The sequence below is a fragment of the Coregonus clupeaformis genome, chromosome 36, assembly GCF_020615455.1.
Source record: "Coregonus clupeaformis isolate EN_2021a chromosome 36, ASM2061545v1, whole genome shotgun sequence".
In the NCBI taxonomy this organism is placed as follows: Eukaryota; Metazoa; Chordata; class Actinopteri; order Salmoniformes; family Salmonidae; genus Coregonus; species Coregonus clupeaformis.
In genome coordinates this window covers 30912090-30928266 of record NC_059227.1, presented here as the reverse complement: position 1 = coordinate 30928266, position 16177 = coordinate 30912090, and the positions used below count along the sequence as shown (strand labels likewise).

The following is a 16177-nucleotide window of genomic DNA, read 5'->3' as shown; positions in this document are numbered from 1 at the left end:
AACTGGAAGTACTGGCACAGCAGACAGCACACAGCCAAGCAGCGTTGCATTGATATTGGTGAGGGGTTACACACACACACACTGCACACACACACACACTGCACACATACGCACACACTCTCTCACACACACACACTTATGTTCTCAGAATCAGTACGTAAACATTCATTGTTAGTGTGTAAACAGTACTGTTGTGTCTTCCCTGTTTGTTCAACCCAGCTGACTACAAAGAGAGATTCAATACGATCGCCAATATTGAGGAGATCGCCTACAATGGCATCTCTTTCACATGGGACACTAAGGACGAGCCACGGGTAAGAAAGGACAATATCATGTCTTTATAGTGGCAGCAGAAATCTTTGAGTGAAGATTTTGGGCCCCGGGGTGAAGTTTCCCCTAGGTACAGATCTAGGATCAGCTTCCCCTCCCCCAACCTTAACCAATAGTGGGGGAAGTGCTGAACTGACCCAAGATCAGCATCTAATGCAGCATCTAGGGGCAACTTTACCCTACCAGATTTGAGCCAAATTTCTGTCAATGTTTTGTCAGACAAAACAAATGTAGTTACAAACAATCACCAGCTGGGGGAGACGTACACAACAATACTTTGTCTGAAACAACCCAGGACTACACTTTGTATGTAGAGACTACAATTTTGTACCTTGATTTTTTTCTACCTGCATGAAAGAAATGTCATATTGCTTCTTCAATGGAAATATAGTGCATTCAAGACAACTGGGAACTAGGAAAAAAACGACCTCAGACTGGCAAAAATCGGTGACAACAGTGATCTTCAGGTTGGAGCTCTAGGATGATGTCCAAGTTTCCAACTTGTAATTCTGATTTGGATTCCGACTTGGATGACCCCCGAGTTCACATTTGTCTTGAACGCACTGGAGTTTGGAGATTTCCGAGTTCCGAGTTGTCTTGAACACACCATAAACCCATAAATGTGCATCAGAACTGTTTATTTAATTAATTCAACATTTTCTGTTTTTATGGCATTATTGGTGCTTTTATACAATGTTTTTCATGTGTTGCATGTGAGCCTCGTGCCATAGCCTTTATCTCTGCCCCCTCAGGTGTTTGTGTCGGTGAACTGTCTAAGTACAGACTTCTCCCCTCAGAAGGGAGTGAGGGGCCTTCCTCTCAACCTCCAGATTGACACCTACAGCTTTGGGAGCCATGGTCACAAGCTAGTACACAGAGCCTACTGCCAGATTAAGGTGTTCTGTGACAAAGGTGCCGAGAGGAAGATCCGAGATGAGGAAAGGAAGCATCCTCGCAGGAAGGGAAAGAGACAGGAGACAACCGCAGCATGTAAGTACATCACCTGATACAACCAATCAATCAGTTCATCAATCACCCCCCCCACAAAAAAATTATATCAGTGTGCCAGTGTGCTTCACAAAACCCTCTCCACAACTAACCCCCAAAAAGTAAGCCAGGGCAACAGTATAAAGGCAAAACTCCATAGGTAGAAAGAAAAAACCTTCAGAGGAACCAGTCAGTCTGTAGAGTGGATGTACAATAGTAGACCTGCCTCAATAAAAGAAAAACACCTTGCAGAAAAGAAAAACACATTCACTTGTTCTGTGCAACAACAGTCCCATTAGTCTCTTCTCACAACTGATGGTGGAGCGTGCAGAGCGGAGCACCCTGATTCTGGTGAGTGATACTACTGTTGCATCCGCCTCCTATGTTAACCCCTCTACCTCGGTTTCCACTAGCTTCCACAGCCACAAAGTCAGATTCCACAGCCACAAAGTCAAAATTGGCTACAGAAACTAATGTAATTTAAGGTTAGGCATAAGGTTGGCAGTGTGGTTAGGGTTAGGTTTAAAATCTAATTTTAAGAAGATAAATTGTAGAAATGGGTGGGTTTATGACTTGGCTATAGAAGCTAGTGACGACCCTCTACCTCCCCCTGCTGTCCTGCCACAGATGTGGAAGACCCTCTACAGCTGAAGCATGTGGCCATAACATCGTTCAAAGCCATGAGTGACATGGACTCCCAGCCGGTTCTCTTCATCCCAGAGGTCCACTTCCCCAGCACCCAGCACCACCATGTAAGTCCAACATTACCCATGTTTAGGGTTGCAAAACTCTAGTAACTTTCCCAAAGTACCCAGTTTTCTTTTAAATACCAACTGGAGGATTCCTGGAATCAAGAGGGAATAAGCAGGGAAGGAATCCTCCAACCGGGATTTCTGGAAAAACTTGGGAACTTTGGGAAAGAAACTGGATTGCAACCATGTTGCACTGCAGCATATCGCCAAACTGACAGTCTCTAGGGACCCATTGTTTTTAGCCATTGCTAGGACCGAACTACATATTCCAGGATAATTTGTAACACAAATTAGTTATAACAAATAGACACCTGGTAGCATGCATGGGAACCCATCATAATACTGCTGATTCATTTTCATACAGTACTTAGTTGAAATGTTATGTTATTTTTACTCACTGTTATTCGTTATTCTGTTTTTTTTTATCTTTAACTCTGCATTGTTGGAAAAGGACTCATAAATAAACATTTCACTATTAATCTGTTAGATTTTAAACATGTATGAGGTACATTTAAATACATAAGGGAACATTTCATATTTTTGGGACATTTCAGACGAACGTTGAGACATGAACACAAAGAAATATCACCACTAAGTGAGGTGCTATAGGGATGTTAGTGCTACACTGACTGGAGAGTTCCAGTGTACTGTAGTTAGCTTGGGACAATAGCACCTGAACAAATAGCCCAGGTAAAGAACATTCCGGAGACGTGACATCACATGTTGGTATTGTCCTGTAGTAGCTCAGGTTTCCTCCCTAAGGGTGTTTGTCCATGTAAACAGTTAGAAAACTAACCATGAACAAAGACAGTCTTTCTTTGGATCGGTCTCTCAACTGATCGTATTACATTTTTCTGTTCATCCTTTATCAGGCATGCCTATCAGATGACGGTGAGGATAGGTGAGTACAATTTTTATATTATATACTTAGTGTAATATTTAGTGACATATGCTATAAGTGCCTATAAATGTAAAAAAAAAAAAAAAAATTGATACCCATAGTAAGTGATTCACTTACTGTGCATTTTTCATAGAATTCTATACTCATGATAGTAAAAAGTTATCTTTTAAATGACTAAAATGTAAATAGTAATATGTGTTGTGTTTATCTGGTTGTAGCTTGGGGCAGAAGAGGCTACTCTACTATGATGAGGACTTTGAGTTGGCTCCTCATAAGAGAGCCAGGGGGGACGGGCCAGAGAAAGGTACATTATATTGAGATACGTATGCCGACAGTGTGTATTCAAGGGAAATAAATACAGTAAAGAGAAGGCATAAACCAGAGATGAAGAGAATTATAGAGCAAGAGAGATAGAGAGAGAATTAAATAGAGAGAGAGAGAGAGATATAAATGCTCTCTGGCTGGCTGCACTGTAGTTGTGGTCGTTGCTCTGGCTACTGTTGCTCAGGCTGCTCCCACGCAGTTAATCTGACTGAATGCATGTAAACATAGGCCACGTGGCTTCCAAAGCCCTGCCCCCCCTCTCCTTAGATGCAGAAAGCACAACACACACACACACACTCAATCGATTTTCCAAGTGGAACGTGATCATTGACATGTAGTCCAAACGGGATTGGTTTTCCCATTCATGTGTTTGTGGTGGCTGTTGTAAGAATGATTAAGGGTTGTTTGCCGTTTGGCGTGGTCTGTCTCAGACTAGTCTATTTCTGACCAGGCTCACGGCCAATTCCCAAGACGCCAGCGTGAAAAGAGTCAAGAGCAAGGACAGTCAGTCACTGGCCCAGCCTTTTCTCAGTTTATGAGGTTGAAAAGTGGTGGAATTGCCCTTTAACAGGGGTCCAGGGGTTGTGTCCGAAATGGCCTCCTGTCCAGGGCTCTGGTCAAAAGTAGTGCACTATATAGGGAATAGGGCGCCATTTTGAACAAAGTCCATCTTAACTGAGTTTCACTATCTTCATGATATGGGATGAGGGTGGCAGGTTTTTCAGCATGAGTACACACTATAACCATGAAAACGTCACCTGGCAGGATATTAGGGCAATACTGTAGTAGATCTCAACTCAGTGACTTGACTGAGAGAGAAACCCACACAGTAGGTCAATGTGTGAAACTGTCTCACACTATGTCTAAAAAAACACCTTTGTTTGGATTCCTCCCTCTTTTTGCTTCTCCTGTACCACAGTCTATGGCACCTCTCCCTCACACTGTGGGGGTTGGTGTGGTAGGATCTGACTGGGTTGGTGTGGTAGGATCTGACTGGGTTGGTGTGGTAGGATCTGACTGGGTTGGTGTGGTAGGATCTGACTGGGTTGGTGTGGTAGGATCTGACTGGGTTGGTGTGGTAGGATCTGACTGGGTTGGTGTGGTAGGATCTGACTGGGTTGGTGTGGTAGGATCTGACTGGGTTGGTGTGGTAGGATCTGACTGGGTTGGTGTGGTAGGATCTGACTGGGTTGGTGTGGTAGGATCTGACTGGGTTGGTGTGGTAGGATCTGACTGGGTTGGTGTGGTAGGATCTGACTGGGTTGGTGTGGTAGGATCTGACTGGGTTGGTGTGGTAGGATCTGACTGGGTTGGTGTGGTAGGATCTGACTGGGTTGGTGTGGTAGGATCTGACTAAAGGCTTCCGCATGCTTTGGTAGGCACCTAGTCGAACTCGGCTAGGTGAACCGAACGAGTGTCCTCACATATACCCTTAAAAGACCTTCACTTGAAAAACGAGAGAAAAGCAGCAATAGTACAGTTTGTCCATTTTGAGATGCCATAGTCAGTATACACTTCCTCAAAATAGTCTGAATGAATGTAAGGTAACTCAAGAAATCTGTCATACATTTTTACGTTTTTGCCGAGGAGAGCTTAGTCGCGCAATTTTACATTTAACTACACTGAACAAAAATATAAAATGCAACATGCAACAATTTCAAAGATTTAACTGATTTACAGTTCATATAAGTACATCAGTCAATTGAAATAAATAAATTAGGCCCTAATATATGGATTTCACACGACTGGGAATACAGATATGCATCTGTTGGTCACAGATACCTTAAAAAAAAAATAGGGGTTTGGATCAGAAAACCAGTCAGTATCTGGTGTGACCACCATTTGCCTCATGTAGCGCGACACATCTCCTTCGCATAGAGTTGATCAGGCTGTTGATTGTGGCCTGTGGAATGTTGCTCCACTCCTCTTCAATGGCTGTGCGAAGTTACTGGATATTGGCGGGAACTGGAACACGCTGTTGTACACGTGACATGTCTGGTGAGTATGCAGGCCATGGAAGAACTGGGACATTTTCAGCTTCCAGGAATTGCTTACAGATCCTTGCGATATGGGGTCCTGCATTATCATGCTGAAACATGAAGTGATAGTGGCGGATGAATGGCACGACAATGGGCCTCAAGATCTCGTCACGGTATCTCTGTGCATTCAAATTGCCATCAATAAAATGCAATTGTGTTCGTTGTCCGTAGCTTATGCCTGCCCATACCATATCCCCACTGCCACCATGGGGCACTCTGTTCACAAAGTTGGCATCAGCAAACCACTCGCCCACACGACGCCATACACGCTGTCTTCCATCCACACTTCTCCAGCGTGCCAGTGGCCATCGAAGGTGAGCATTTGCCCACTGAAGTCGGTTACGACACCCAACTGCAGTCAGGTCAAGACCCTGGTGAGGACGACGAGCACGCAGATGAGCTTCCCTGACAGTTTGTGCAGAAATTATTTGGTTGTGCAAACCCACAGTTTCATCAGCTGTCCGGGTGGCTGGTCCCAGACGATCCCGCAGGTGAAGAAGCTGGAGTGGAGGTCCTGGGCTGGCGTGGTTACACGTGGTCTGCGGTTTTGAGGCCGGATGGACGTACTGCCAAATTTTCTAAAGTGACGTTGGAGGCGGCTAAATTCTCTGGCAACAGCTCTGGTGGACATTCCTGCACTCAGCATGCCATTTGCACGCTCCCTGAACTTAAGACATTTGTGGCATTGTGTTGTGTGACAAAACTGCACATTTTAGAGTGTCCTTTTATTGTCCCCAGCAAAGGGTGCACCTGTGTAATGATCATGCCGTTTAATCAGCTTCTTGATATGCATGCGGACGCCTTAACTCTCCTCTACACTGTAGGGGTTGGTGTGGTATCTGACTAACGGTCCTCTACACTGTAGGGGTTGGTGTGATATCTGACTAACGGTCCTCTACACTGTGGGGGTTGGTGTGGTATCTGACTAACGGTCCTCTACACTGTGGGGGTTGGTGTGGTATCTGACTAACGGTCCTCTACACTGTGGGGGTTGGTGTGGTATCTGACTAACAGTCCTCTACACTGTGGGGGTTGGTGTGGTATCTGACTAACGGTCCTCTACACTGTAGGGGTTGGTGTGATATCTGACTAACGGTCCTCTACACTGTAGGGGTTGGTGTGATATCTGAATAACGGCCTCTACACTGTAGGGGTTGGTGTGGTATCTGACTAACGGTCCTCTACACTGTGGGGGTTGGTGTGGTATCTGACTAACGGTCCTCTACACTGTGGGGGTTGGTGTGGTATCTGACTAACGGTCCTCTACACTGTAGGGGTTGGTGTGGTATCTGACTAACGGTCCTCTACACTGTGGGGGTTGGTGTGGTATCTGACTAACGGTCCTCTACACTGTAGGGGGTTGGTGTGGTATCTGACTAACGGTCCTCTCACACTGTGGGGGTTGGTGTGGTATCTGACTAACGGTCCTCTACACTGTGGGGGGTTGGTGTGGTATCTGACTAACGGTCCTCTACACTGTGGGGGGTTGGTGTGGTATCTGACTAACAGTCCTCTACACTGTGGGGGTTGGTGTGGTATCTGACTAACGGTCCTCTACACTGTGGGGGTTGGTGTGGTATCTGACTAACGGTCCTCTACACTGTGGGGGTTGGTGTGGTATCTGACTAACGGTCCTCTACACTGTGGGGGTTGGTGTGGTATCTGACTAACAGTCCTCTACACTGTGGGGGTTGGTGTGGTATCTGACTAACGGTCCTCTACACTGTGGGGGTTGGTGTGGTATCTGACTAACGGTCCTCTACACTGTGGGGGTTGGTGTGGTATCTGACTAACGGTCCTCTACACTGTAGGGGTTGGTGTGGTATCTGACTAACGGTCCTCTACACTGTGGGGGTTGGTGTGGTATCTGACTAACGGTCCTCTACACTGTGGGGGTTGGTGTGGTATCTGACTAACGGTCCTCTACACTGTGGGGGTTGGTGTGGCATCTTTTTGTGCGGTATCTGATGGTTTGTTTCATTCCTCTAGTGCTGCTTTATGTCCGTAAGGAGACAGAGGAGGTGTTTGATGCTCTGATGCTGAGGACGCCCACTCTGGCAGGACTACTGGAGGCTGTGAGTACGTTTGTTGTGTTCTATTTTGCTCAAAACATATTTTTTTGACGCTTAAGTGTGTACATTACTCAGGATATCATTTTTTAACAGGCAAAGTTCAATAATAGCTAAGCAGATATATGTAGCTGTTTGTGTAAAGTGCACCCTAGGCCCTGGTCAAAAGTAGTGCACTATAAAGGGAATAGGTTGTCACAGGAAGAGGGATTTGTTTCCTGTTTGTGTCTATCAGGAAGTAGTCTCTTGTCAGAGAATGCACACAGGCATCCACAGTGACGTTCAATGGAATGTATTGTATTGTCTAATGCCTGTTTGCACCCAGTTCACATAGGGGGTTTCCCATGTTTTTCCATCACATCTCTAGGTAACTGATAAATACGAGCTGCCGCTTGAGAAAATGGGGAAAGTCTACAAGAGGTGCAAAAAAGGGTAAGACTGGTGTCACTGCTTTTGATCTAGGTCACTGGGAATAAAGTGTGCATCTCAAATTGCACCCTATTTCCTATGTAGTGCACAATGGGAAAGGGTGCAATTTGGGACGTAATCCAAAGTAAATAATCTGTAACATGTTTATAGAGTAAACAACACTCTGAAGATAAGGAAATCACCTCTCCTGTCCTGTAGGATCCTAGTCCATATGGACGACAACATCATCAAGCATTACTCCAACGAGGATGCCTTCCAGATCAACATGCAAGAGGTGGGGGGGAAGATGCTGCTGACGCTGACTGAGATCTGAGCCCGGACAAGGGAAGTATTCGTCAGGACAAACAACATTTTGCAACGGAAAACAAAAATGAGCTTTTCTTATTGGAGCAGTCCCAAGTTATTAGATCTCTGGTTTTAGTGTTTTTTTATTCTGTTTTTCAGTCCTTTTTCTACTTAGTGAATAGTATGAACACGACCCTGGTCAGGAGGAGTGGAGTCTGTTGTTATTGGCCTCCAGGTTGAGACCCTTGGAGGTGACACACATGTTGACCCCCGGCAGCCGAGGAGGGGCCCACAACAGTAGGATTAGTCACGTGTTTACACAACTGTAACATACTTCTACAAGGAAAACAAGATATTTTCATGAGTTCTGCATTTCTGCTGCGCCAGTGCCTATGAGGCCATTTCTGGTGTGGTTGGTTGCGCAACATGGCTACCTTGCTCGCTGGCAAGAAAAATACATTTAAGTATTTTCACGCAAAATGTGACTGATTGATTGATTCACAAGCAGCGGAGTGGAGTCACACCGTACTGCTGGGGCTTTTTGGCAATCACTGTAGCTATGGTACAAGATGAAACTATGATGAGGACCATTTGGAAACAATATTGTGTAACGGCCAATTATATTTTCCTACTTTTTAGACGGTTTTTCTAATGTGTAGTTTTTGATCAACTACTTTTTGGTGGATATATACAGGCAAGACAGCAGAGTTGACTTCAGAATGCCAGTGAACGTATGAAAGTATTATGTATTATTTTAAAGTATATTTGGAAGATATGTAAAACATGATGCGGTGACTGGCTATTTCTGCCAGTACTTACTTTTATATTTATTTTTCAGAACTCTTGACGTGATGATTACATTTTTTGTAAGTTTACATCATGAAAAAAGTTATATAGTAATTCAATAATATAGCTATGTATTTATATTTGCATTTTTTAAATGTTGTGCCAAGTATGTTGTGTGTGTCTGAATCTAGATTTATAGATGGCAACACCATTTTTTGTGATGACAGAATGTGAGTCTTTTTTTGCAACAGGAAATGAGGGTTGGGGGTCAGGAAGTGTGTGTTAATTTGGAGTCAGTCCTGTCAGCAGATGCTTACCCATAGTGGTTATTAAATTTGTTGAAGTCATTCTTCAGACTAAGCCTTTCTTTGGAAATTGTGTGTTTGTAGGAGAACCGAGCTACATCAACGAGGCATGAAGCAGAGGATGTGCAGATTAGGTGATTAGTAATACACTACATAGGGAACAGAACCACATCAGAGAGTGTGTTTTAGAGCCCTCTAGATTGAGGAAGTAAAATAAAATAAGTCTGAGAACTATCTTTCTCACAGCTCTTTTAGTCCTGAACATCATGCAGTCAGGCTATCCCATGCGACTACTTTTAAAGACACTTAGGCCCGTACACACTCAAGTTGTACAACTGATGTACAAGTTTTGGTTGTGATACAACGAAGAGAGAAATAATGTAGAAAGTGCTGTGGAGACGGTGAAATGGTTGTGTAATCACTTTTGCGCTTACAAACTATTGTGCCACAAAAATATCTGTTGTATTATATCACAGTTGTTCTGGCTGTGTTAAACCAGCCATATGACGAGTCTGACAACCAGAATGTACTGTAGGCCTAGGCTATGTGCTGCGAGTGGTGCGGTAGAGCTGAGTGAGGCAGCCTTTATTGGATCTTAATAAAATACTAAATATTTGTCCGTGTGCAGTCTCAAATGGTACCCTATTCCCTATTTAGTGCACTACTTTATACCAGGGCCCATAGGGAAGATTGTTCAATTTGGGACGTATCCCTTGTCCTTGTACAGTCTGAGCCAGTCTCTGCCCTCTCTTCACCCCACCCCAGGGGTGTGGGCCACATTCACCCTGGTGAGATTTTAGCAAGACCATGTAGGTCTCAGCTCGGGCCCAACTCTCCTGACGGTGTCGATTGTTAGCTGCATGGTCTAACTGGCAGTCAGAATGCTGCCTGCCTGCAGTGCTCAGACAAGGCGAAAATGTGAGGGTGTGAGATACATTCTCGGAGTGTTGAGTAATAATTTAGCGTGGTTACATTTTTAATCAGAGATATTTCACCTCAGGAGTCCACAGAGATGATACTGGAAGCATCTTCTTCTTTCACATACACTTCCACTAAGGGAGTTTAGGGGGAGAGGGATTGTGGAGAGTACGCAATACAGCAAGCATGTTACATCTCAGTGTTTTGAGTCAAGCCCTCCCAACATTCCAGAATCCCATCCACCTCAACAGACTACGCTCTGTTAGTAAGGTGCACTGAAGTGGCGCTCCATTCCCTGTGTGTATGTGTGAGAGAGAGAGAGTTCCGCCTTGGTCAGTGAGCCCACCACTGTTTGTTCAGTGTCCCTGTGGGACATCACATCTGTTGCCCAGAGCTCCCAGAATCCTCTCTCGTCTCACACCCACCCACGCTGCATGGCCCATGTGCTCACTGCTAACCAATTTATCAACCTAACTAACAACCTTAAAAGTTTATTTTCTGGAGTCTCTTAATCATTTGAGGATCAGTAGGCTGCGTCCCACACATGGAAAAGATAGGCTCTGTCCTGGATGGAACACTATTCCCTATATAGTGCACTACTTTTGACCAGGGACCATAGGGAATATATAGGGATATATGCTGTACACACACACACACACACACACACACACACACACACATACATATACAGTACCAGTCAAAGGTTTGGACACACCTACTTATTCAAGGGTTTTTCTTTCTTTTTACTATTTTGTAGAATAATAGTGAAGACATCACAACTATGAAATAACACATATGGAATCATGTATTAACCAAAAAAGTGTTAAACGAATCAAAATATATTTTCAGATTTTAGATTCTTGCCTTGATGACAGCTTTGCACACTCTTGGCATTCTCTCAACCAGCTTCACCTGGAATGCTTTTCCAACAGTCTTGAAGGTGCTGAGCACTTGTTGGCTGCTTTTCCATCACTCTGCGGTCCAACTCATCCCAAACCATCTCAATTGGGTTGAGGTCGGGGGATTGTGGAGGCCAGGTCATCTGATGCAGCACTCCATCACTCTCCTTCTTGGTCAAATAGCCCTTACACAGCCTGGAGGTGTGTTGGGTCATTGTCCTGTTGAAAAAGAAATGATAGTCCCACTAAGCGCAAACCAGATGGGATGGCGTATCTCTGCAGAATGCTGTGTTAGCCATGCTGGTTAAGTGTGCCTTGAATTCTAAATAAATCACAGACAGTGTCACCAGCAAAGCACCCCCACACCATAACACCTCCTCCTCCATGCTTTACGGTGGGAACTACACATGCGGAGATCACAACACAACGGATTGGCTCAAACTCATTAAGAAGGAAAGAAATTCCACAAATTAACTTTTAAGAAGGCACACCTGTTAATTGAAATGCATTCGAGGTGAAGCTGGTTGAGAGAATGCTAAGAGTGTGCAAAGCTGTCATCAAGGCAAAGGGTGGCTATTTTAAGAATCTCAAATACAAAATATATTTTCATTTGTTTAACACTTTTTTGGTTACTACATGATTCCATATGTGTTATTTCATAGTTTTGATGTCTTCACTATTATTCTACAATGTACAAAATAGTAAAAAGAAAGAAAAACTCTTGAATGAATAGGTGTGTCCAAACTTTTGACTGGTACTGTACATTCTGAACAAAAATATAAACGCAACAATTTCAAAGATTTTACTGAGTTACAGTTCATATAAGGAAATCAGTAAATTGAAATAAATTAGGCCCTAATCTATGGATTTCACATGACTGGGAATACAGATATGCATCTGTTGGTCACAGATACCTTAAAACAAAGGTAGGGGCATGGATCTGAATACCAGTCAGTATCTGGTGTGACCACCATTTGCCTCATGCAGAGCGACACATCTCCTTCGCATAGAGTTGATCAGGCTGTTGACTGTGGCCTGTGGAATGTTGTCCCACTCCTCTTCAATGGCTGTACGAAGTTGCTGTATATTGGCGGGAACTGGAACACCCTGTCATACAAGTCAATCCAGAGCATCCCAAACATGCTCAATGAGTGACATGTCTGGTGAGTATGCAGGTCCTGGAAGAACTGGGACATTTTTATCTTCCAGGAATTGTATACAGATCCATGCGACATGGGGCCATGCATTATCATGCTGAAACATGAGGTGATGGCGGCGGATGAATGGCATGACAATGGTCCTCAGGATCTCGTCACGGTATCTGTGCATTGAAATTTCCATCGATAAAATGCAATTGTGTTCGTTGTCCGTAGCTTATGCCTGCCCATACCATAACCCCACCACCACTCTGTTCACAAGGTTGACATTAGCAAACCGCTCGCGAATATGATGCCATCCACATTGTCTGCGGTTATGAGGCCGGTTGGATGTACTGCCAAATTCTCTAAAACAACGTTGGAGGTGGCTTATGGTAGAGAAGTTAACATTTAATTATCTGGCAACAGCTCTGGTGGACATTCCTTCAGTCAGCATGCCAATTGCACGCTCTCTCAAGACTTGAGACGCCTGTGGCATTGTGTTGTGTGACAAAACATTTTAGAGTGACCTTTTATTGTCCCCAGCACAAGGTGCACCTGTGTAATGATCATGCTGTTTAATCAGCTTCTTTATATGCCACACCTGTCAGGTGGCTGGATTATATTGGCAAAGGATAAATGCTCACAGTGATGTAAACAAATTTGTGCACAATATTTTAGAGAAATAAGCTTTTTGTGCATATGGAACATTTCTGGGATCTTTCATTTCAGCTCATGAAACATGGGACCAATACTTTACATGTTGCGTTTATATTTTTGTTCAGTATAAATTATATACACCCTTGCCTGGAAATTTGGTGAATAAGCCGAGTCTCTTCAGCCTGGGTCAAATGAGCCAGTGTGGTACCAATAACTGTTGCTTTCTTTTGGGCAGCAGCTTACGATCCCATCCCATCCCTCCTTCCGTTCTGTTTTTTTCTCACTATAATAGCCATCCTATCACACGCCAGGCAGAGTCTAGCAAGCGTTGGCAAGCATTGGTTTTCTCCATGTTCCAACGTTTCCAAGACAACAGCCACCCAATTAGCATCTCATGTAGCCATATGTCGATGTCATAGTGCAATTTTGATTAATATATCATCCATGTTCTGGAATTCTAATTTGATTCATAGGAAAAACTATTCACTTAGCATGACACAGACACACCTGTATATAGTAAAAGCATGACTATACAAGGTAAAACATTTCAAATGTAGGCAGGGGCGGACTGGAACCAGAAATCGGCCCTGCCATTTTTAACACACCGGACAATGCTTTTCCTTGAGGCCCCCACAAAGCCAATTTTTTCCTTGAGGCCCCCATTATTAGCCAGATAATTATCATTTAGCACCAAAAAAAACAAGTTAGACAGGCCCACTTGGCTAAAAATGGACCAGCCCATCTGGCATTTGCACAAAATGCCAGATGGCCAGTCCACCCTTGAATGTAGATCACTCAGAAACTGGAGTTGACATTTGGCTGTGTTGAACAATGACTTCCTTGTTCGTAAGACATTACATGACTTTCGTCCCCGGTCCCCCCAAAGGATGTTTTGGAAAACGCTAGATTTTATGTGTGATCCTATTTAGGTCAGGTTTATGTAAGTGTGACATTTTAGCATCATTCAACCAGTTGGTTATACAGTTGCTATATTGATCCAACAAAAGATCCAGGAAAAGAAAAGATCCAAATGAGTTTGTTTTAAAGCAAGGCAATGCTTTAAACATTCTGTGGTTAGAAAATGTCAGAAGTGTAAATGCTAGGTCAGCAGGGTAGTTGGGGAGACAGATCTGTTTTCCCTCAGTGTATATTAGCAGGGAGTGGCTGTCAGCTGAAGAGGTTATATATGTGCACTACCACCCCTCTACTGGAGTCTGGAGGCGTGGTGTGTGTGTGTGTATGAGCATGTGTGCGTGAGTGTGTGTGTATCAAAGTTCATTCAGTTTACCTCAGCCTCACTCTCCTCCCACCACCTCCCTCTCTCTCCCCTTCCACCAGCTCTCTCTCAGCTGTCTCCATAGCAGCCCAGGGCTACCCTTGGCTCGCAGTGTGGCGTCACCCTAAAACTCCCAGCCAAACAGTCTTCTACTACACACACACAACATTACAATGCCTTCTACACCCACCGCCTCGACAGGTGCTATGCGTCACAGGAGGTTTGTGGCACCTTAATTGGGGAGGACGAGCTCGTGGAATTAGTGGAATGGTATCAAATACACCAAACACATGGTTTCCATGTGTTTAATGCCATTCCATTAACTCCGTTCCAGCCATTATTATGAGCTGTCCTCCCCTCAGCAGCCTCCACTGCTATGCGTTGCCTTAGAACAACACAATCTACAGAATGAAGAGAACTCACTGTGTGTACAAGGTGAGACTGGATTGTATTGTATGTGTGTATGTGTGTATGTGTATGTGTGTGAGAGAGAGAGAGAGAGAGAGAGAGAGAGAGAGAGAGAGAGAGAGAGAGAGAGAGAGAGAGTTAACACTACATAGTCCAACCCCTGCAGAAACAAGATCCAGACAACAGTGTATAAAACTGAAAGTGACTGCCTGGAGATCTTATATGTTCCATCCCCAATTGAACTCATCTCAACCCAAGCTGCACCCTTTCAGATGACATTGTTTTCCCACGACAAGACTTGTCTAGTTATTTTGGAATGGATATCTTAGATGTTTTCCTGTGAATACATGTGTGTTTATGTGAACAAAGTCATCTTTGTGAATTGTCATATTGATGTGAAAGCATAAAATTCATACCAATACAATTTCATACAAGGCAGGGAAACACATTCATTGCTTTAATACTTTGATTGTCATTATCATTGTAAGGAAGTCACAAATCAGGAAGGAACCTAAGAATCTTATAGAAATGGGTGGTCTCATATTTTCTGCTGTGATTGTCTACACATTTTAATACAAAAGAAAGCTGTCAGACACCTGAATGCATGTCCAATAAACAACAACTTCATTCTCTTTGGTTGCCACATAGATTGAGACAAGGTTTATTTCTGTGGGCTTAATACAATCTCCAGGGAGCGGGCATGGAGTGAGAAAAAGCTTTGTCTGCTGCCTCCATCTCAGACTGACTGACACATATTCTCTCTCAACCCTCCAAGATCCCTACAACATTGTTTTTACGAATAATTATTTCTGCATTTTCTTAGTTACAGAAGTGGTGCTCATTTTCTGTTGTTCACTTCACTATCAGATGGAACAAAGCCCTTTGGGTCTGGATGTGGCATGTGCTCAAGCCTGGACAGCACCGAGTGAAATACAAAGGCTCTTTTAAGGGTTAATATACAGCCACAACAAAGCTCCCTCCTTCAGAGGCCCCGCCCTGAATTTTTTTTTTATCGGGAGCCTGTTTACAACCTAAACGCATTGGAGTCATTGGGTTCCTTGGGTTCGCCCATTGGGGGAGGAAAAGGAGGAGGGAGAGTGGGGTGCAAATTCAGAGACTGGAGAAAAGGAAAAGGACACAGCGCACAGGAAAACAATAAGAGACAGAATGTATGAACAAAGCTGAAATATACATATCATGTATATTATGACTAGCCTATAGATGCATTTCCAAACAATGAAGCTCCATCTATATTTTGACCCCACCCATTTTCCCATAGATCAGGAAAATGAAAAATATAATCATGTATCCTAATTATATTATCTTATTACTGTTTCTCTAAAATAAATCTCAAATTAATTTGAGGATCCTGACTGATTAACATGTATTTACACTGAGTAACAGGCATTTATTACACCAGTTATTACACAGTAATTACACTCAGCTATAATAAAACAAAGGCGCAATAATATTGTTTCACATTTATCATAACCGGGGCTAAATTGTTTATTTTCGAAGCTCACGTAGCCTATATTCTACAGCTTCCCTATTCATTTCTTTGTGTCCCCCATTTTGCGCAAGCCCGCTTTGCGCGCGCTCCCCTGGCAAAGCAAGCCAGACGCGTGCAAATATCTCACGATTTCGCCTGTTCGCGGTTTCAACCTTTCCCCTAG

At 43.7% G+C, this 16177-nt stretch overlaps 1 protein-coding gene across 2 annotated transcripts in view; it reads left to right on the top strand.

The window, feature by feature from the left end:
* The window catches only part of LOC121552773 (grainyhead-like protein 1 homolog), an 18603-nt gene extending 9363 nt beyond the window's left edge, over nucleotides 1–9240 (top strand). Inside the window, exons 7-15 of one of the 2 annotated variants that reach the window (XR_005997296.1) lie at nucleotides 1–58; nucleotides 220–314; nucleotides 1083–1320; nucleotides 1945–2069; nucleotides 2942–2970; nucleotides 3189–3274; nucleotides 7323–7412; nucleotides 7770–7834; nucleotides 8030–8051. The exon at nucleotides 1–58 is cut by the window's left edge and continues 54 nt beyond it. Coding sequence is in view for 1 of the 2 variants with exons in the window: in XM_041865805.2 (XP_041721739.1) it covers nucleotides 1–58; nucleotides 220–314; nucleotides 1083–1320; nucleotides 1945–2069; nucleotides 2942–2970; nucleotides 3189–3274; nucleotides 7323–7408; nucleotides 7770–7834; nucleotides 8030–8144 (897 nt within the window). In the remaining variant the exon portion in view is untranslated. Of the gene's footprint in view, nucleotides 59–219; nucleotides 315–1082; nucleotides 1321–1944; nucleotides 2070–2941; nucleotides 2971–3188; nucleotides 3275–7322; nucleotides 7413–7769; nucleotides 7835–8029 lie in introns of both variants that reach the window. The other variant, XM_041865805.2, reaches the window with a different exon arrangement.
* The last annotated feature ends 6937 nt before the right edge of the window (nucleotides 9241–16177 follow it).